Source organism: Dicentrarchus labrax, unplaced genomic scaffold (genome assembly GCF_905237075.1).
Source record: "Dicentrarchus labrax unplaced genomic scaffold, dlabrax2021, whole genome shotgun sequence".
Taxonomy (NCBI): Eukaryota; Metazoa; Chordata; class Actinopteri; family Moronidae; genus Dicentrarchus; species Dicentrarchus labrax.
The window spans coordinates 6,402,836-6,425,127 of NW_026136702.1; the positions used below are offsets into that span (position 1 = coordinate 6,402,836).

The 22,292-nt window shown below is 42.5% G+C and overlaps 2 protein-coding genes and 1 long non-coding RNA gene across 7 annotated transcripts in view; 1 reads left to right on the forward strand and 2 right to left on the reverse strand.

The window, feature by feature from the left end:
* Positions 1-22,292, forward strand: part of macrod2 (mono-ADP ribosylhydrolase 2) — a 397,243-nt gene that overhangs the window by 65,521 nt on the left and 309,430 nt on the right. The gene's annotated exons all lie outside the window — the stretch shown is intronic.
* On the reverse strand, positions 212-10,882 carry flrt3 (fibronectin leucine rich transmembrane 3). Its single transcript, XM_051427432.1, has 3 exons — positions 10,622-10,882; positions 4,423-5,141; positions 212-3,393 (listed from the first exon to the last, which is right to left on the reverse strand). Exon 3 carries the CDS (start codon positions 3,349-3,351, stop codon positions 1,399-1,401), a length of 1,953 nt encoding a protein of 650 aa, XP_051283392.1. The 5' UTR covers positions 3,352-3,393; positions 4,423-5,141; positions 10,622-10,882; the 3' UTR covers positions 212-1,398.
* LOC127378621 (uncharacterized) overlaps positions 14,013-22,292 on the reverse strand; it is a 281,992-nt gene continuing 273,712 nt past the window's right edge. Inside the window, exon 6 of the long non-coding RNA XR_007888117.1 lies at positions 14,013-14,023. This is a non-coding gene — a long non-coding RNA (uncharacterized LOC127378621). The remainder of the gene's footprint in view (positions 14,024-22,292) is intronic.

Below are 22,292 nucleotides of genomic sequence, written 5' to 3' on the forward strand. Positions count from 1 at the left end.
AGATATGAATGAATAAAACGGGTCCCCCAGTAGACTTCTTTTTTACTCCAGCGCAGTTCACATTTGTATAAAGATAAAATTCTATTGATTAGAAAAAAAGTAATTGAGCACAGAAAAGCATAGCATAGCGTGGGATAATTGTAATTGAACAGAACCATAAAAAAGTATTATGAGTGGGGTTTGTTATACTCCAAGGTAAGGAAGAGCAAAGTTATTTTTGTCCACTTTTATTCTGTAATATGACCAATATTTTTCATATTCAAGTGTGTATGAAAAAAAGTCACTGGTTTCTTAAAAAGCTAAATACAATAAGCATTGGATCAAGGCACATACAAGACTGGCCAAAGGGCATACAATGCACTTTGGTTTTCAATTGTTAAGAACAGTTAACTTCAAATTGTGGAAACATAAAAGTGTGTTCATTTGGAAAATAATACAAAATAATACTCATAACAAGGAGTTGCTGCCACTGTGGTAATTCTAATGAAAGTCAACATGTTTTGTCTTTTTGGCCTGGTGACTAGAATGACGTATGGTACATGGTACTAAAGAATGCCGCCATTGTCGTTCGGCCATTGTTGGCTTGTACAAATAGAGATAGTGGGGGGTCCTCTGTGTCAGCCTGTCCAGTCTACTTGTTTTGAGGAGCAGAGAGCTCCTTAAGGTCGGTGTGCTTTATCTGCCCTGTGCTGTGGCCTACAATCCTATCAGAAACACTGGAACCCTGCTTGGGTTGCTCTGCTGCGTTTCTTCTTGCAAACAGAAAAAAAATAACACACTGAACAAAGCAGAGAAATAAAGCATGGCACCTCATCTTTAGTTATTTGTACTCCATACCAGGTGAATACTAGAGCAAGACTCTTGGTCCGTAGTATGTAGAGACAGCTACCGACTGCTCATTCTTGTAGAGGGCAACATGCCTGCTTTGCGAATTAGTTGATCAGCTGTGCCTTAGTTTACTTCATGTCATTTTTTTGCCTTTTTGTTTTTCAGACAGCCACAAAGTTAAAAGAATGACCTGTGCTTATACTACAAGGTTTTCTAAGGTCTGATTGTTCAACACAGCAATGAAAACCCACTTTCACAGTTGACAAGTCATCATATCTCAGTAGAACACAGAGTTTCTTTTAGTTGGTCGATAACCTTAAGCAAAGGAAATACAGTACAAATTACTACAAATCCCTAAAATATAGAATTGCAGTTAGTTACAATACCCACTGATGGTTCAGTGACGGCCTGCAACTGGAACGTTCTCCGTCTTCATAAAATGTCCTTAAATATAAATTATATGGCAAATGTACAGAACATTGCTTCCTTAGTCTTATAGATCCAGTGTTTTGTAAAAGTCTTGCCACTCTGTTTAAGTCGCGCACTCATCATGAATGGCCATGCGCAATATCATGAATGGGAATGGTCTAAATCTGGTATTCCACTGTCTCTGTAGCTCCTGTTGTTAATACTGTTCTCGCTGTGTGGGCTTTTGTATAAACTCAGGCCATTAGGTGGGAAAATCGTGTGTATCACAAATTCCTCCTTGGACACAGGCAGGTGATTTATAGGTATCATTTGAAATGATGTCTCTCGTATTTCTAGGATGGAGTTGTCTTTCTTAGTGCCAGCCTCAGCATAGTCATCCTTTCTCCGACGGCCTTTGTTGTAGGTGCAGTTTCTTGAAAAAAGTGAACCATTCCTGTGGACATACCAACACACCAGTGCCAACATGATTATTGCCAAAAGAGCCACAGCCCCTCCAATGATAGCAGCCAAAGGCAGACTGGAATTTTTGTAAGGCTCTTTTTCCTGCTCTCTGTTTAAAGTTGTGGTTGGGTTGTATGATTTGTGAGAACCAGTCTCTGTCTCTATGCAAACAGGGGTCTCGTCTGACAGGTAAATGTTGCTGGTCTCCATGGGAACCATGCATATCCTATAGGACGACTCTGGCTCCAGCGCAGTGAGCAGGTACTCCTTCCTCTCTCCCTGCACAATGGTCTCAGTTATGGAGCCAAAGGCAGGGCTGTGTCCCAGCTTTAGCCAGCTGAGCCGTAGGGCAGTCATGGGCTGTGACACCCTCCATGATATGTGTATTGTATCTGCACTACTTGACTTCACACTGATGGTGATGATCTTTCTGCCTGAAGAGGTGGTAGTACTATGGTAATTCTTACCGATGTCAGGCCCTTTAACTACAGGCCTTTTAGTCACAAACAAGGGCCACTGGGGTTGTGAGGGGCGTAGAGTGTTGGAGACCGTGCTTGTCTCATATGTCGGAATGAGTTCTGAATCTGTGCAGTCGAACATGTCTGTCGTTAGGTCTTTAATTGCCATGCCTTTGACCTTATCAGGACCCTGGCACATGAACCCACGTACATTCACCTTAGACGGCAATGACCGCAGCCAATCACGCACCCATTTCATCCTGCAAGTGCATTGCCACGGGTTGTTGCGTAGCAGGAGCTGTGTGAGATTGTCCAGATCTTCAAACACACCCTGGGGGAGGCTGCTCAGGTTGTTGCCAGACAGGTCCAGGCGATACAGCTGTCTAAGGAAGGCAAAAGCCCCAGGTGGGACCCGATTAATGTGATTATCTTGTAGCTGCAGCTTCTCCAAACTGGTGCCTGGCAAGTTGGCTGGCGGCGATGTCAAGGAGTTTCTCACTAGCGAGAGCTCAGTCAGGTTGATCAGGTTTATGAAAGCCATCTCCCCAATCCCACGGTTGTTGAGCAGGTTACCATCCAGGATTAGTCGCTTCAGGTTGATGAGATCTTGCAGCGACTGCTCTGAGATGGAGGAGATTCGGTTGTCATCAAAGCGCAGCTCTTCAATGCTCATGGGTAGGCCTGAAGGGATGGTACTTAGGTGGTTTCTGGAGAGAAAAAGCAATCTGAGGTGATTACTGTCCCTGAAGGCCCCCTCCTCTATGCTGACTGCTGATACAGAGTTATCATCCAGATGCAGTTCTTCAATGTAGGGAATTTGGGCTAATGAGGCATGGGTAATCATCCGAATGTTGTTCTCCTGAAGGTGGAGCTCTTTTAGCCCAAGAGGAAGGTTAGTGGGGAACTCATCCAGATTGTTGCAGTAAAGGTAGATCTTCTCCACGTTTATGAGCCGGCTCAGCTCTGCAGGAATGCCCGAACTCTTGATGCGATTGTTTTGCAGAAAGAGCACTGTAGCATCCTGGGGTAGACCAGTAGGGATGGAAGTCAGGCCACGGTCATTACAGTAGATGAAGGTCCCATCACAGCGGCAGGCTGAGGGACATGAGGCGGAGGTCACCAGGGGGTTAGCAAGACCCAGCAGCAGCCCGACCCTGATGAGGAAGAGGATAAAGGCCTTGCATTGACGCACCATCTTGGAGCTGTGTTGCCTGGCAGTCTAATCACTCAAGAGCCCCTGGGGAGAAGACACAAGGGTACATTTAATGCACAAGGCCTTTAAAGGAGAGCCAAATTCCTGTTCTCATAATTGCTGGGTGTTTGAAATGCTGCCTGCAGCACTTTCTAGATTAAACAACTGCTGAAAGAATCAGTTTGAATTCCTGCTATTAAATTGATATGAATTGATCATTAGAATTGCCAGACAGTGAAAATAAAGTGAAACTTTTTTTTTGTACAATACACAGAGCTTGCTTTCCTTCATCTTTAGACTTCTTAGGATTAAAAGTTTAAAAAGTAACCTGCAGTAGAAATAGAATGGCTTTTTGTTAAGAAATGTTCCAACTTGTGAGCTCTGTGAATTGAAACTCTGTGCTTTGCCTTTTTGGCCTTGACTTGTGAAATGTAATAGCGTTCCCTAGTTGTTTTACACGTTTCTGTATCTCAAGGCTGCCTTTCATCGCGACAGACCACGAGGGTGAACAAAGTCAGGCTTTGTTGATGAACTGTTGTGGAACCGGCATACTCTTAAGTCTCGTTAGATCATTACCCATGCCTTTCACTATTCAAATTCTAGGGTTTAACTGTCCTCTAACAAGGTAGTGAAGAAATATCTCTCCTCACAGAAAAGACATTTGATAAATATCTCAAGCACATTAAGATCAGGACATGTTTTTGAGACAGTTTTCAGAGGTTGCAAATTAAATTGTGAGCTTCACTTATCCTTGCACAGCACCATATTAATTATCTTTGCTGTAACAGTGGTATGTTAGCATTTTTGAAAATGTACATCTTAATTAAAAAAAAAAATAAACGTACTGCAGATTACCTTAAAATTAACAAAACCGTGGTGTAAAACAGTAGGTGCCAACTGGTTGTCTGTCTCTTTTTTCACTATCAATGTGTAGTTACCTTTTAATTAGGCTAATACTGATTTATTGCTTTAATTATGCATTCCTGCCATGACCTCTCTTCCTGCACGTCTCATTACAAATTGTGGTCTGGTCAGTGAAGTGGAAAGAAGCAAAGCCATCCGTATTTGTCATACCTGATTAATACGACGTGGTAAATCCTTTCCAGCAACCAAAAATCCAATCAAGATTTCCTCTTGAATTTGCTCTTATCCTTTCTGAAAGGAAAAGTTTGTCCGAGGGGTTTCTGGTGATATCCTGACCTGGTCAGTGTTTGCTGAGCTGATCCTTGTTTGGACGATGACCTCCTCTGTGTTGTCAGAGGCTCATGCTTTCAATGCCTTTACCATGGCAGATAAGCCTGTAGAAAAAGCATCCCCTCTTACTGACAAAGCATGTGCTCTCAGGTAATATTAAAAATCCTAATGGGTGTTGAAATTGCCGAGCTCAACAGCCATAACTGCAAATTAGATTTTTTGGGTGTTGTATAGTGATCCGTGTGAAGGATGGGGTGAGCTGTAGCAAAGGCTCGTTTCTGCAGTCAGGCCCGACAGGCATGATGAGTTGACACAAAGCTGGTCTGAGCCATGCCAATCCCCTGTGCCACAGGCTCAATCCAGGCCTATTCACTTGTGTACTCCAGGTCTTCAGGTAACCCAGAATCCTCTGCTCCCTTGTTGAGCCTGTATACACATTAATCCAGGGCTCTAGTCCTTTTTCCTGAAACCGATAACCAATGTTCTCCTTTCTTCTAAGGAGCAAAACAGGGCAAGGTGCTTATCCTTCAGGGCACAGTCTCCCTCACGCATCTGCAGCTTGACTCATACTGTGCCGTCCTCACACCTGGGATGGTGTTCTGAAAAATAACCAGAGACAAACATATTTAGTGCCCACATTAAGTCATTACAAAATAATGTTTTATGGCAATGAGAAAATAATCTTTCAAGATAGTGAAAAGACATCAAAAGACTAATTATGTTTAGGAATGTGCTTGATAATACACTCTGACCTCCCTTACATTGTGAATTCTTATTTAGCAATGCCCTTTCTTATAGCTTGATTTAGCCTGATGACCTTTTACAGCCTGTTACTCTAACGGACCACATTTCTTTTCTATGGTGATACAAGAAAGAATGTCTATGCATACGCAAGACAACACTGATCAAGACCCAAACACAATGGCTGAGGGTGGAGTCCCTATGCCCTTCTCAGTCCAGTTCACTGCTTAGTTCAGCTTTTGGTGTTTTACAAGATACCTAGTCCTGCAATTTAAAAAATTAAATTAAAAAAAATAAAATGCAGTCTTGTTAGTGCTAGTTTTAAAACAAGGCTAGTCCAGATTCCACACATGAGAGGAAAAACTGATCCAGTAAGTGCTGAATTACTCGCATTGTTAAAAAAGCACTCATGACAAATGAGGCCAATTTGAATTTCGTATGGGGAAGAGGGTGGCTGCTGCATCCATCCCTGTCACTCTCAGCTCCTCTCTGTGACCTCTTACCCCCACCCCATCCTCTCTTCACATTCTATGAATGCTGTTTCTGTTTGTAAAAATAGAATTTCCTTTTCCAAAGAAAATGTTTTGTTTCCTCTTGCAGCACAATAGCTTTGTGTCCTTATATATGTAACCATCCATGTGACCTACTGGCAGCCCCTGTTTGCTGTAAAACATGTAAAGGTAAATTAGGAACAAGGGGCCCAGCCATTTAACAGTTGTAGCCCATGACAAGGAGAAGATTAGGGAATTGAGAGGCTTGTAACTCGATTACAACTCCTGAGATGCTGTCTAATAATAACGCCCCCCTTCCTTCTGTTCATCTAAACACGGCCCCTCCGTCCAGTATTACATTAGTAGTAGATTAGAGTCTGGGGAAAAAGCAGCAGATGTGACCTCTACTAACTTCTGGAATAAAGGAGTCTGACAAGGGGGGAAAAAGATGAAATTCAGTAATGGGGTTTTAGAAAATGGCGGGATGATAGAGGGATATGTGCTGTCTGTCTGTTGGAATGAACTTTTAATGCAGCACTTAGTCAAGCTATTTCAATTTTAAATGGGCCTTTTCACCTCATTTTGTAAAGTTCTCCATCCTCTGAATATTGTCAAGTATGTAGTCTTGATTTTAATCCTTGAATTCTTAGCATTACATAAAATAAAGTAATAGTCTCTGAATTTCTGTCTTATCAAGGGAACCCAGGAAGACCTATCTGCACTTGGAATAATAGGCTTTTTTGGTTGTGAGACAGGACGATTCTCGTCATAAATAGCCCCATGTATGATGTGGTAAAGTAAGTTTCCCTTTCTTTGGCCACTACGACTCTGTTACCTGCTGAGATAACAGAATCTAATTCAGTGTCCAGTAGAAGGGGAAAGGACATGGTCATTAATTTATGAAAACTGGTGTAAATATAGTCAGACAGAAGAAAAACATACTGTAGCATAATGTATCCTAGACCCCAGTGTGATATTATATTGTGGGTGATTTATCGGACGTCTGCTTTGAACCGTGCACATCTTGCTTACTTTACGAGGAGCATAGTCGGGCCTAGATGCTTGGCTGTATTTTTTCTCCTTTTCTTTTTCCACGCTCATCGGATTTCAGGAGAGTGGCCCCTCTCCATTGTTCGCTACAAGGCAAGCATGTGGACCTTGTAGCCTCAACAGAGGGGGTTACGTATTAAAAACATTTTCTTCGGGCAATTTTATTTAATTTACACAGTCCATTTTCCAAGTCTTTTCTTTTGCATTTACTAATAACGTATACCCACGTAAAACGCACCCACACACACTATGTTCATGTGCGCAAAAATATTTTGAGAGCAATGGAGGCTGAGTTGAAGATTTTTAGTGATGGATGTCTTTCTCCATCGTTCTAATAAGCTCTGCCGGCCGACAGGAGATTTCTCTAGCAGTCAAAGTGGCTTCTGCTTCATTTAATCTGAACTGGCAAAGTTAAATTGAGCATCCTAGTAAAATTGTGTGTGTATACAGCTAGTTACCTTTCAGTGGAGAGCGTGGGAGGCTCACACAAAGCTGGACACTGATAGCCATTGTGAGCTCAACACGCATAAATGCACATTAGTCTGCAATAACAGAGCCTAAGACTTTGTGCCCCCTAGTCATACACTGCACAAGAAAGGCTTTGGAAAAACTCAAATAGAAACAATTTCATGCCTGTCAAAAGTATTGCAGATTATAATGACTTCTAGTTCCGTAAAATACAGAATAGTATTACATAGGCTGCATTTAGGGGAGAAAGAGCTGTAGAAGTAGTAATGGCTGACTGTTAAATTATTCATGAGCCCTGAAATTAATTTAGAACCACAGTAGAGCTCTCCATTGGGAAATCAATGTTGTTTGTATCTGCTGTTGATTATTCATTCTAATTCATAATATAGTTTTGAATTATGATTGATTGCACACAATATCATTATTGTGGGTTATATATATATTTTTTTTTAGGATATTGTGGTCTATAAAAATGTGTTTTGTGTGCACTGTTGCTTGGCAAGTTTTAAGCAAACCTCAAATAAAAAAGGGAAAACATGAATTGTTTATGGTTGTATGATCATGCATTAAAGTACTTATTTTGGCGAAGGACAAACTAACCTGATATGAAAACAAAATGTAGTGTCCATCTGAATATTCTTGTATTTAATTTTTTTGTTTCCTGGTTTTCTGCTTTTAATTGAGGTGAGGTTTTGTCAGTGTCTGTGTGCCGTGAAACCTTGTGTCTGCAATTGATTTACATAGTGGTAAGTTTTTTACGTAAAGACACCGGGCTGCGGCCTACTGCGGTGCAGAGACACAATGGAACATTCATGGCCACATCTGAATTCACAGGGACACAGAACACGTCTCAGTTGAAGAGAAAATGGGCAAAAAATCTCTGATAGTTTCACAGATTTGGTATGTGGCCTCCTGGCGCTGTCTTTAGATGGGCTGAACAGATGATACTTTTGCTGGCCCATTAAGAGCACAGAGAGGCCTCGGACAGACGGGGGTCTCTCTTTTGTAACAGCCTGAAAAGAGAGATCTGTAGCAGCTGCAGTGGTTTTTCCCCACATGGGGGTGGTAGGCACTACAAAATGAAATGCGTGTGTGTATGTGTGTGTGTGTGTCTGTCTGTCTGTATGTGACAAGCAAACACCAAATACTCATGTGAAGTTGCACACAGGAGCCCATCTAAGCACAGGCCAGACACCTACAATACAGAGATTTGTTAACCTCCCTGATGGGCCATCTACAGTAGTCATATCGTTTGCAAATGTTTCTCCTGCAATATTTAGGCTTTGCAGCCATGTTTACACCTTCACTTTTAGTAACTAATGTGAAATGATTTGTCTCCTAAAGCTTGGAATAGATGGTTTAAAAAAAGATACTGCTTAGTGGCTAAATAAATAATGAAAAGAACAGAATTAGGCCTCCTCAGAGTACAGTGTTGAATCTAAAATATGTCTTGGTAGTTATGAAAGTCTTTTCCTAACGCAGCCATTCATATTTGATGCTGTAACTTTCTGGGAATAGAAGATTCTGTCTGTAGTGACCTGGTTAGTTGTTAATCTGCAATGTGAATTCCCTCTGAAAGCAATTGACTGGGGACTTTAGCCTCAGGCCATCATCACTGAAGACAATTGGGTCTGTCCTCATGTCTACCACGTTTAACAGGCTATTTATTTCTTTGTCTGCCAAACACATTGGACAACAAAGAGCTACTATTTACATTGCTTGACAATTGAAGTCAAGTTTGCGGCCACTATTAGTGGTTTACTTAAATCTGACTGTAGCTTATATATAAATCTATATCAGCTATTGTTTTAAGCCAGGATGACCTTATCGTCTCATGAAGATAAAAGGCTATGTTAAATTGGATTAACAACTGGCCGTGCCCTGGTGTTACCAATAAGACATTCATCTTAAATACAGTGCATGGGAATTGAAGGCGCCCCACTTTATTGCATTGGTCTGATGTGATAGATGAGGTTTGTATGTATAAAGAGAGAAACTAGCAGCGGACTTTGATTCATTAGCACCATAGATTGGCATTAGAATAGAGAATGTGCTGCTGTCAGTCGGCCATATGAGCTGACAGTATTATCTTACTGTAAACCGCGTTTATTTCTGGAGGCTCATTAATACGACAGTCACATCAAGAGCTGCAACATCACATAAATGTCAGCTATTTATTCTGAGGCACTGTTAATGTAACCTTACAGTATGCCACATGCGTTAAATGCCGCTGCTTATGTGCGAACTGGTGCGTATGAAACTTCAGTGGATTTTTTTTTTTTATATTTGTGCATGTTCATGTTCCTCCATGACTGCGCCCTAAAGCTCTCACAACCTATGATGTTTTCTTTAGGGGAGGTGGAAAGGGGAGAGGAGGGGAGGTGGGGAGGTGGGGGGCGTCCGTATTATCTGCAGACAAGCTTACAGTTGCAGTAAATTTCAATGGAGTATGATATGTATAGGAGCTGGTCCGAGTCGCCCCCAGACAGTGACGCCGGAGACGCATTTAGCGGAGTTTCTCCAGCTGCCCCCTTCATGTCCAACTCCGCGGGATCTGCGCTGCAATTTCAGCTGCACGCCGGGGTGTCTTCTCGGGCTGCGACACCGAGACTAAACCACACAGCCCTCTAATCCTATCAAGTTTGCGTATTCACCAGTGATCATTTTCCCACTGGTTTAGGAACACCAAGAGCTGATATACGGGTCGGAAAGATTTTAGACGTCCCTGTTGCTCTCTCAAGTGCTTTTTCACATGTTCTGAACCAATGCACCGAGGCGGAGTATGAATGTGATCGAGAAATTCAGCGTGTCGCAACGAGAAATTGATCTCTACAGACAAAGTGAGAAAACGAGATAAAAAAACCCCTAGAGATTTGGTGTTTGTAGTCTCTGCTAGATACATGCAGAATAAAAGGGGGGGGGTCGCAGCACAAGATCGGAGCAGCAAGTTGCAGGCATGAGAGGGGGCTTGAGATGAAGAGATAGATGATCTGTTTATGGCTTTTTATCTGCCAAGCTGAGCAAATTGACTTGCTGTGCGTAAACTAGGAAGAGCGTAATTTGGTTGCTTGAAGGAAAAGTGCACTCACGATTTTCTTTTATTGCTATCGCTTAAAGCGCCTATGAGAAAACCACTTCAGAGAGAAACCCAATATTTTTTCACCAGGGCCGAGTATTAAAAAATAAAGTTAGAAAAAAAAAACTAATTAGATACAAGCAACTCCTGGGGATTCCGCATGACTCTGAATTCCTTTTTGCCAGAAAGAAGATCCAAAAAGATGAAAAGGATGCATTCCCAACAGGACAGTACCAGCAGAAAACGCACTTACCTCTATAATCAACCAAAAAATGGAAAGTAACAGGTATCCTCTTAAATTGGGGTTCACAACGGGGGGAAAAAATAATCCAATCCAGGCTATGAGGATTTAAATTCAGATCCAAAAACCTCCTCTCACTCACAAGGCTAGAGCTATTTGGAGTTTATCTGTAGCAGCACTGCTATGTTTACTGGTGTCCCCACACACACATACACATCTGTACGCTGTGCAAAGAAATGGGTGCACGGGTAGATCTCAATGTGGAGTTGTGTTTGCCTCTAGCTTCAGTAGAGCACTGATGTCATCTGGAGGAGGGGCCTCTCTCTCTCTCTCTCTCTCTCTCTCTCTCTCTCTCTCTCTCTCTCTCTCTCTCTCTCTCTCTCTCTCTCTCTCTCTCTCTGACTGTTTGGGAGATGCATAGGAAAGATGCAGTGTTGGATGGATACACTAGGGGGAGTGGAGGAAAGGAGAAATGCACTCACATCCTTGTCAGATGTGTGCACTTAAGAGGAGTGAGTAGTCACTGGTTGGAAAGCAATGCTCAGTGGCAGAAAAAAGAGAGGAAGAGGGGAAAACTGTGGAAATGTACTGTATGTGTGAGCATGTTGGTGACGACGAGAGATACACAGAGCGTTGTACTGGTAGCGGTTTGTTTATAGGGCAGCTGTTGGCTCTATTTAAATTTGAATTTGCATATTTGTTTAGGTGTGTCGGGATAATTCACGATTTAGGTTTTTGTGGCGTAAGGGGCTTCATTACTGATGTTGTGTTTGTCACTGTCATGTCTGTTTCAGGTGTTCATTTTTATCTAGACCGTATAAATGTCCTTGTTTCCTTTCTCAAAGACAGAGAAATGTTTTCACAATTGTAAACCCAAAGTATTTTATCCAAGCAAGTAAAGTAAAATCATAATCTAAAGTGCCACTAAAAAACCTTTTACTATGTGTGGAGCACATACATGGCAGGCTTTTTTCAAACACTGACGGGTAATGAATATTTAATGATGTTGTAACAGTGAACCACAATAATTCATAGCAAGAATTTAGAGTTGTGTCAATTCCTAGTGTATGTTCCTGTGTGTGAAGCTTCGTGCTCGTATGTGTACATACGCCTGCATGTGCGTTGATACAGGACGACATGTGAGTCGCTCTGACATACCTGAACCATTCTAACCTTTGCCCCTCCTGCTTTTGGTTTGCCCCTCTTCGGTTTCATGTTTAAACGAAGCCAAACAGTGAGTTTGCTCTCGTCCAGGCCCTAAGCAGCTGTGAGTCACCCTGTTAGTCAAAGGGTTGTACAGCAGAGCTGACCCAGCCGACACTCTCTCCTGCCCTGCGTCATCTCTAGTGTCTCCCCCTCCGGCTACCTGACGAGGCAGACACCACAACCCCACGCACTGAACTGCAATGGAGCAGCTCTGCTCATCTGTTGTTGAATATCGGCTCCCTGTCGTTGCCAGTGGGTCAATGATTAGATCTGTGGGACCTATGCAGCTGTCTGTGTAACTCCTCTCTTGCATGTCATTCACTAAATACTATTTTATGTTAATTACCTCAAGCCTATTATGCTGTTCGGTTGTGAACGCCTGGAGGGTCTGCATTCATTTTCAGTAAACTAAGAGGTTTGTTAGAGAGGTGTTATTCACCCGCTCTGGGGATACTAAAATATGTAGCTGAAATGTATCATGTTTTCTGTTTGAGAGAGAAGCTGCTCTGTATTGATTGACCGCTAGAAAAGCACATTTTGTCAGTAAAGTAGCATTAGAGACACAATGCTATTATAGGATTTAGTTAATCAAAAAGCCAGACTGCGATATAATTTAACATGCTTAAAGAAAATGCCGTCCATACATGTAACCTGACACACATACAACAGCGCAACTCATTTAATATCCCCATTCCAACACTCCAATTTCTGTTTCTGTACTCTCTCCCATTGTCTGCTCATGAGCTGATATGAACCTCTACTCCTAGTAACTGTTATTGCCTCATTAGGATGGTGCGCACTGCACAAGAATGACTAAGTGTCTGACCACAGCTGACATCTCATGCCCAGTTATTTTGCCAGGACAGAACGTGTGCCAACTCCGGCCTTAACACATCGACACACGGTTAAACCATGATTGCCATCTTAACTGGAGTGCCTAATTGAACAGACACTTAAGCCTGGAGCATCTGCCAAAACTACTTAGACCTCTAGTGGAGTTTTTCACATTTGTTTGCTTTTCAGCTAAAGTGGCTCTCACTTTTGTTTGAAACACAATGGGATTTCTAGACAAATATAAATTGTCTGGCTGCACGCTGTTCCTTTTTGGAGGCAAAACCATATGAAATAAAAGTTGTATTGTGTCATGAAGTTTCCACAGAGGCTTAATGTTTTGTTGCTTTGTTAATGAGCTTAACTATCTTATCATATTAGTCCAGGTGAGAGGTGAGAAAGGGTCAGTCTTGGACATCCTGACTTGATCCATGTCTTCCCTCCAGGGGACAGAGCAGAGAAACCTGTGCCTGACCTCACTGTGGCTTCCTCTCCTAAATCTACTGCAGACACGTCTGTCAGCGGCTGTTGATTGACCCTCTCTCAGACGTACAAAGGGCCCCACTGGAGGACGAGGGTGTTGGGTTTCTGTTATCTCAAGACCGACGAAAATCTGTTGCCCTGTTCATCTTTTGTTCAAGTGGATGGGTGCCCTCCTTTCCCAGGGATGCACTCCAGTCTGTCTGGCCAATTTCACTGTTTAGACAACAGACAGGTTGTTTCCTACTCTGTTGTGTGTGTTTTCAAAGATAGCTAAATATATTAGGCCACTTGATTTTGCTAAGTGCTGGCTAAAGTGCCTTTTGGCTCTGGTGGCACTAAAACAACTGTTAATGTGCACTTGTCTTGGTCTTGTTTTATATCAAACTATCCTGAGCCCAGTTTTTGACCGTCATAACAGACAGTGGACCAGATAATTAATTTACTTGGTGGTCAATAGATAGGGCTCGCAGTTGGCACGCTGTGGTGCCCTACATTCTGGACTATATGCCAAAGCACAGAGACCCAGGCTGATTTGTGCTATGTAAGCTAGGTGTTATGGATATTATTTTATCTCCCTCAATTTTCCGTTTATCTGTCGCTTAAGCTTAGTGTATGTTCACTGAAAAGCTTGTGTGAAATACAATAGGCCCCAAAACTGCTCAGGGGCTCACAGGGGGAAAATGGAGACTGATTTCCCCTCATGTCTCCTTCCTTGCTCTGACTGGAATTCATTATTGATAGACTTTCAGTGTTCTTAACCAATGCCAAATAAAGGGGAACATGTAAAAGGCTGCTGCCAAAACCCCCCGCTTTGTTTTTCATTTACCTTCTGCTTTATTTGCATATTCATCCTCTACAGGCAATCAGCAGCGATCTTTGCTGTGGGCCTTTCATCTCCGCTCTGCCATCCTGACAGGCAGCTTTTCCGTATCACAACAGTTTAACTAGGATTTGCGGATGAGAGGTGCTGTTGGTTATTCACATTTTTGATTTGCAGAGGGTGTAATGTGTGTGACAGGGATAGAAAGAGGGTTTATGGAAAAAATATATAAATCAATGAATGGGTAAATATGTAGACAGATGTGGGATCTCATTAGTGTGGCTTTGTATAGATGTAAATGTAGGCATCGTGGTATTGCTCACAATAGTTGGCAAGAGAAAGATTTGACTGATGTAGCTTTTTGGATCTTTATGCATGAGAATGCAGATGGCAGTTACATGAAACAGGGCCTTACGAGCCTGATGGCTATAAGGCCATGCGGTAAGGTACTAGTCTTTTCTGATGCAGATCCCAGATGTTGAGGGATAGGTTGATCCATTCATCTCTTGGGACTAGGATGCAGGCCAGAGAAAGAAGAGCCAACAACAACAGAGACTAAAGGGGTCGACATCCTGCTGCTTAGGCAAGTCCAGGGGCCTCGGTCAGTAGTCATTACGGCCATGTGTTTGTGGAAGAATGACAAGCCATGCAAATAGCTCCGTCGGCTGTTTTTCCCCTCGTCTTTTGTTTTCTTTGGTTGTTTGTGGTTGCTGTTGTGTTGTCTGTAGAGACAGAGGAACTCAGGGATGAGCGAGTTCCGTAAAAAAGGTAGAGGGGGGGTCGGAGCTGACTTGTCAACCCTTAGGACCTCCCATAGGTTAATGACCCCGAACACAATGCTCTGTGATCAGATTAGATAGAGCACCCCCTCACCCCACTGCACTAATCAGCACAATAAAGGGGATAAAAGATAGAATTACCATACAGTGTTTTCACAGTCCAGCATACATCTCTAATGTAGCTAATTGAAGCCCTTCTCTCTTGCTTTGTAACTGGTTTACTATTCCTGCACTAAATCTGTAATTAGCCAACTTAGCATCTTTTCTCCAGCCTTAGATAAATGGCAGCATTTATCTCTACAATGGGCTCTATACGCTTGTGTAAGCGCCAACAGAACCTTAAAGACAAACAGGCAGCTTTCTGATTCCTAAACTCAGCAGCACATTCCCTCAGTATATGAGTGTATTTAGTGCTTTGGACCTTTTGAGATGAGGAGTTTGAGTGTCTTATGAAAGGGTCAGTCAGGGTTTAGAGCTGTAAGGAGAGGAAGTCAGGGCTACTGTTATCTAGAGAAACAAACCAAGTCTTTGCTGCTTTAGATAAGATAAGATAGATTGTATAAAACCTCAAGGTCTGTAATGGCCCTGTTGATTAGAACACATACAGGAAGTACGGTTCTTAGTTCAACAGTATTCTGGGTAAAGAGAAGGGGGAGTACTAAAAGACGGGACGTCTCGTCACACAGAGCTGCCATCATTGTGATCAAAGTGTTCACTTATCTGTGCTAAACATGAACTCAGACTTTGTTTTCTCTATGATCTGAATGACTTTGTTTACTCTCTTGAGTCATATCTAAAAAAATACAATTTTTTTAATGATTTCTCAACTCTTTGTTTTTCCACTACTGAACACAATGAGTAACTGGTAGGAAAGCAGGAAGATATTTTTTGTATGTTCCTGGTGTGTTCTTTAGAGCAAACATCAGTGCTCTCCACCCTGAACTGATACTTCAATCACTTGCTTAAAATACTTCTTCATTATTCAGTCTCAAACTTGTATATGGTTGTCTAAAGTGATAAAATTCAGTTTGTATCATTTGGTTGTTATCTGTTGATGCTGAGTAGAGTTATATTGACATTTTGTTGGCATGGTGCAAGAAGCGTCTTCAGTTTAAGGTATTGTGAAATCCGGAGGAACTGGAGCCATTTAATTGGCATTGAACTCTAACCGAAGGTGTTTCAGGTAACACCTCCAACCATCCCAACAACAGGGAGGTGTCTACGCCTCAGCGTCTAACACCAGTTCCTTTCGGCACTGATCCTCAGTGACTCGTATATCGAATGTCTTATTCCTCTGCAGCCAGGAGCCACATTCAAAGGAAGCCTATAGAAAGTGATGATGGGGGCATAAAAGGACCGGTTGAGTCGAGGGGACGTTTATGACTTTTCTGAAAGAAGCACTCGTAGACTGCCCACCCACCTTTTAACGCAAGAGTGTAAGGTGCTTGTGGTGGAGTTGTGAATGACACGTTTAAGGTAAAACTGGGAGTAACTGGAGTAGACCCTCTTTATCCCACTCTGTTGATGGGTGTTTCTGAGGTTAACCATCTGCAGGAAGAGGTGTGTGCGTGCGTGTGAACGGTGTGTGTGCGTGTGTGCGTGGTGTGTGTGTGTGTGTGAACGGTGTGTGTTACATTGGTGGGGATGAGGGGTGAGAGTATTTCAGTGTGGTGGACTGGGAGTGTTTATGGTTGTTGTGGACATTGACATGCTCTTCATCTACATGTGCACAAAATCTGCGAAACTTAATACAAAGCAAAAAAACTCCCACGGTTTGTCCTAGTTACTGCCATGCAAATGAGTTAATTCAAAATATAATACATGTAATGAAGTTTCAGTTTTGTTAAAGAGTTTACGTAAACACCTTAAGGCAAAAGTAACAAGAACACCTCCCCAGACCCTTCGAAAATGGATTAAGTAAAACTCTCCAAAACCCATTTCAAGGGAAGAAATGGAGGAAAACCTTGGGAAAGGATCACAGGAGGGCTTACCTCGCTTCAGGACTGATAGGTGCCTGTTGCACAGCATGACAAGAAGAAGATCATTGATATAAATTAAACATGACAAAAAGTGTGCTTGTATTGACTTGGGTATAGTGGTTTTGTGCTTACATGTATAATTTAGCGATAATCATGTTTAAGAGTTTTTATTATGTGAATACGGGATCATGTTGAAATTCTTCAGTCTTTGAAGTATGTCTGTGCTACTGGTGAGACTGACGTAGAAACAGATTTTTGGTGTATTTTAAGGTAAGGGCTCTGGGCCCAGGAGCAATACCTTTCTTCTTACAAATCATAGCCTTAGAATATACCTTTTCATGCTCCAATTTCACAAATGAACAGTAAAGACAAAGCTGTGACATTTCACAGGCCAGTAAGAACTCCTTTAAGCTGACCCATCAAAGACAACCAGTAAAAGGTAGAGGAAGTCAACCAGCAAATCGCAGATAGAGGAGATGGGTAGATGTGTTGGGTAAATAGAAGTAGTGCCATTATAAGCAACATCAATCAAACCTGCAATAACAGAGATCTGAGTTTATACGCAGCGATAGGGAACAACACTGGGGGCAGGAGCTGCCAGACTTTGGCAGTCGCTGATGCTGTCTCAGTGTTGGTGTGAAAATGGCTGTGATTTGAAATGGAAATGGTCCCTTTTTCTGGTGGCTGTTATTGGTGAACAGCTCCTCTGTTGAATGAATCGTAGCTGCTTGCATCAAGATTCTGCATAACACTGCAACAGGCTCTCAAAAAAGCATTCTCCTCTTTGTAAAGGTCACTGTTAATGCGGAAAATGCCAGCATTTCCTATTTGAAAACATTCATCACTGTGACTGTATCATTTGCAAAAGCTACTCTTTCTATACCCATTTCAGCAGTTTACAATAGACATTTCCACATCTTTTTTATGACCATGTGTGCTGCTTTATAATGCATTTTTTTATGGGTTAGGGTTCTGCACAAAATCTGTTATATTCTGTAATATACTGTAACTAATAATATGAAAAGCTGCAAACATAGGTGTTTGCTGTATTCTTTGCAACTTCCAACCAGCAACACAGATGCTGAATTATTATTTTTATCTCCTGCGGTACTCTGTTCTCCTATTGTACTTGTGAATTGTTTTGCATTTAATTCTCTGTACTTTTTCTGTTTTTATCTATAACTTCTCTCTCTGCTGCTCCAGTGACCCAATTTCCCCACTGTGATCATTAAAATTTCATTATCATTATCATCATCATCATCAGCAGCAGAATTTCTCTTATTCATGCCTATCACCTGAATATCTGCCAGCCGCAAATTTAAGCACATAAGAACCCCACGTGAATTGCTTTAACACTGTTTCAGTTTTTGTATTACTGAGTTTTCAGTGGGAATTCCATGGCATAGTTTGAACTTTAATGTATTTGGCAGAATTTTTACTCAACTTTAACAGTCTGCGCAGCAGCAGCAGCCGCCCCCAGCTCTCTCAGGATAGGGAAACCCCATAGGAGGCTCCATTTAACCCCTAAGGATTAGTGCTCATGCCTACTTTAGCATTGGTAAAAGGGAAAATGTCTCAGCACATTGAGTCAATAGGGACTCAGGTCCACTTCACTGGCTTCCCACACAAAAACGGACCAAAAAAAGAAAGTGAAGCTTCAGCTCTGACTTGAATAGGGCTAGATGTTTGCCCAGCCTGCTTTACCATTTGCCCTTCCGCTGCCTTCACAGTACATTACCAGACCAAAAATACGAGGCTGTAATCTCAACAATATATTCAAAGTGAGTACCTGGAGCTTGCCTTGAATATTTTGTCTGCATGGGTTAGTCTGCTTAAAACGGAAGGAAGATTCCTAATTGTGTGTTATTTTTCATAGCAGCAGATTACGGAAATAGACATATTCTAGTTGTACTGTTCAGTGCTGTGTTTGGACAGTGTTTATCCCCTGCCTTCTTTAATCTTGTATGCTGAGCTGACTCGCCTCTGCTTGGAAAACAGCCTGGCAGTGTTTCTTTATGAGATTGTTTTGTGTCTTCTCTCTCTGTCTTCCTCCTTCTCTCTGTCTTATAATTTGCATTCTCCTCACACGTCTTAATACTGTATCAGAGAGTATCTTTCGGTCGTGCTGGTGGAGCTTGGTGGAGAGGAGCGGCGTGGAGAGACAGTCCAGAGCTGTGTCGGAGGGCGTGGCCTCTCTCACAGGGGTCCCCGGCAGAGTCAGGCTCTCTGTCTGTTGACTTTAGTTCTCGGTTGACATTCCCTTGTGTTTGTCTAGGCTTTCATCATGGCTCCGTTCAAACAAGCGGCAGCAACTGATAAAACACATGCTCTCACTAACTCACAGTGAAGCGCACACACAGACACACATAGTGACACACAGACAGACCTCGATTTGACTACATAGCAACAGGTGATGCCCTAAAATGGAGCCGTAGCTATAGAAGCTGTATTGTATCTTTCCAGGGAAGTTCTTGTAAAAAATGACAATGACTTTAAAGTTTGAGTGCATTAACAGCTGTTCATAATGGGGAATGATATCTATCTCCAGCAGTTCCCCCTGATGCCAGAATACAGTAGCGAGATGTTTCTGCTTGTTAAGTTAATTCTGGAGAGTACTAGAGTAAAATATCAGCTGACTGGTTATGTCTTTCATTCTCATGGAGGGAAAAAAACAGCTGTGTTTTTACATATGGCCCCATTACTCTGCCTTATACATTTTCTTGTGTCTGAGCTGAAGAGCTGGAGCCAACCAACAGGAATTTATCTGCCAGTCAAGCAAGAAGAATGTCTCCTTGTGTGGATTGGCGTCTGTTCACTTGTGTGGATTGGCGTCTGTTCACTTGTGTGGATTGCTTCCCAGCCCGCCAAATTTCACGCCTGTACCGGTGCCTCAGAGGTGCAGTAGGAGGAGCAGAGGAACCCAGGGTGTCGGGTCGGTAGCCGTAGGGGTGTAGGCTGAGAGTGACGTCACAGCCGCAGAAAGGGAGAGTGTTTTCATCCCAATGTGGCTGCGAGGAGGAGAAGCGAGGGTTTCCGAAACCAGGTGCAACCCACACCTGCATGTGTTCCTTCCACCTTGCTTAATTAGAGTTCAGTATCCTCCTAATGAATATTCTCACTCTGGTGTCTTCTGTGTTTGTGTGTGTGCATGTGCGTGTGGGTGGGAGCCGATGGGCTCAATTGGGAATTATCATTCCCTGGAGAAAGCCTCTTTTTACTCCTCTCTGTTTATCCACAAGAGCGTCTGAGTTAGCTGTACAGACTCAACAGCTCATTTCTGATCTCCTGATCTATTGTTCAAATTGATTCTGTGTGAATGTGTCTGCATGTTTCCTCTTGATCTTAATGTACTTGTTAAAATGCCAGTGTAATCTCAGACTATATTGAGTTAGTAATTAATGCCTGGCATAAGTGACTTACAGTTGCACAGTCAAAGTGCTTTCACTGTTGTTTGCTGTGCCAGCAGGAGATTCTTATTCCTCCACCAGCGCAAGTGCAGATAGAAACAGTTCTTTTCTGTCACCAGATCTGTCAGCGGGTTGGCGGGGATCAGTCACATCATTCGACAGATCTGAAGCTGAATGTGTCAGAAGTAAAAGAAGAGTATTCATTTTTCCCCTTACTGTAGTGTAACAGTGCGCTGTATGATGTGCAGTCATCTTCTGGGTTATAATTGGGGCTAAGGCTGCTGAACCCCTGTCTGCTTCTTCTGAATGCAGTGACATGGACTCCTCCACAGAGACTCAGTGTGTGATTTTTCTCATAGTCTGACAGGCATTTGAGGCTTCTCACATATCCAGCCGTCAGTTTACCTGAGCCACTCTTTATGTCTGTTTTTGTCAGTGTGTGACTTGTGTATGACTGTGGGGATACAAGTGTCAAGCATTGGTCTGCTAGGTGCACTGCTCATGATGTCAGTTAAGTACAACAAAAGAAAAGTTTTCTTGCTATCGCTCCCAAGCTCAAATTCAGCAGAAGCAACATAAGGTTATAAAGTCAAAGAAGTTATTTTATTACTTTTCATGCAAGCAGTCTGCCCCTCCACCCTCTACCTCTGGTTGCTGCCACTACCACCCACATCACGTGGCCAGCTGACCTTGCTCCCTTCATGTTTAACAAACTCTCTGCCTTTGTTCATTCAACCATGTTCCCATGGTGACCGGGCTGAGTCACCCCAAACAGCATGGACATGTGGCCTCAGAAGGCCTAGCTGGCCTAGCAAAAGTCCATGGTTTCACAATATTCTTGGGAGATGGAATGGTAATATTGCACAGAGGATGAAGCACATCAAAGCCTTATAGCACAGTCAAGCAGTACCAAACACTCTTTGAGATATCCTTGTGCTTTTGATTGCTGCCTGGAGACCAATATCATGGTCAGCTCTGTTGTGAGAGAAAGAATAGCAAAAGCCCGTTGTGTTTATGGTTCACCCAGTGAGCAATTGCCAAGCTGTTTGCTTAGAAATGTGGCTACTTCTTTCTAAGCCAGGATATTCTTTGGTCATTTAAATGGCGCCTCGTGGAATATGAAACGGGTCACACTATGAATTTAGAGGCCCTCTGGCTCATCTATTTACCCAGTGCCAATGGGCTGTTTCAGTCATATTGAAACACACAGCAGTCTGGGTTTCTCCTCAACTGGAGATCCCACTGCCAAAAGAGGTCTTAGCTGAGACTGAGGACGTGTCAGGGGAGCACACTGTTGCTGAAAAGGCCCCGATATACCCTAAAACGGACATGAACACGGACAGCAGTTGCATACTTCCTGTTTACTGCTATGGGACTCTGCTTAGGAGGAAGTGCACATCTTCAGTTGGCAAGTACAGTTTGTACAATCATACATTTTGAGCTGCAGACCCTTGCAGAAATGGGCATGTGACAAAATGTATCTCACACATACCCTTTGCAACTATGCAAACATGGAAAGTATAATTTTAGCTTCATGCCCCTTTGAGACATACACTCTGCTCCATAAATGTGCTGGCAATTTTATAGTACATGTCTGCATCATGTTTGAAAAAGACCTCGGGTCAGTTTTTGTGAAAGTCATGGCAGCAGTCTGACTTGCAAGGACCTTTCCACTTCAGCAGAGCTCGTGCCAGAACATATTTTTTTCCTTCTTGCCATTGCACTGTGATACAGTTCTCATTTGTTCTAATAAAATCAGTGTAATAAACCATGAAATACTATAAATTTAAGTTGTAGAGGAGAACCATCAGGTGAAAAAATGTGTTTTGATTTCCCCTTTGTGGTGCAGGGCAAAAGAGAAAAAGACCTCTCACATTAACCATTAGCCCCCCTGAATTTCAAATGTTTGTTCGTGCCAGCTGCTTTTAGGATAAAACTCAAGCACAACACTTGTGCCCAGAGCCATAAACTACGCTTGAGCACTGTAGAACTTTGTAAAATAGGCAGCAGAATTATAAAAGACATAACTAAGAAACTGATGTAAAAATGTATTGTAGGATCTACATAGTTGCTTATAGTGTGAGGATGGGCGAGCCTATTTTTCCAACTTATTGCTGCTCTCTATCAGTGTTGTCATCACGATGAGATCAGAAAAAGGGTTTAAGAGCTCCCTTTCGC

Bases quoted from the DNA above. Each gene is read 5' to 3' on its own strand.
- flrt3 (XM_051427432.1), bottom strand. From the start codon at position 3,351: ATGGTGCGTCAATGCAAGGCCTTTATCCTCTTCCTCATCAGGGTCGGG.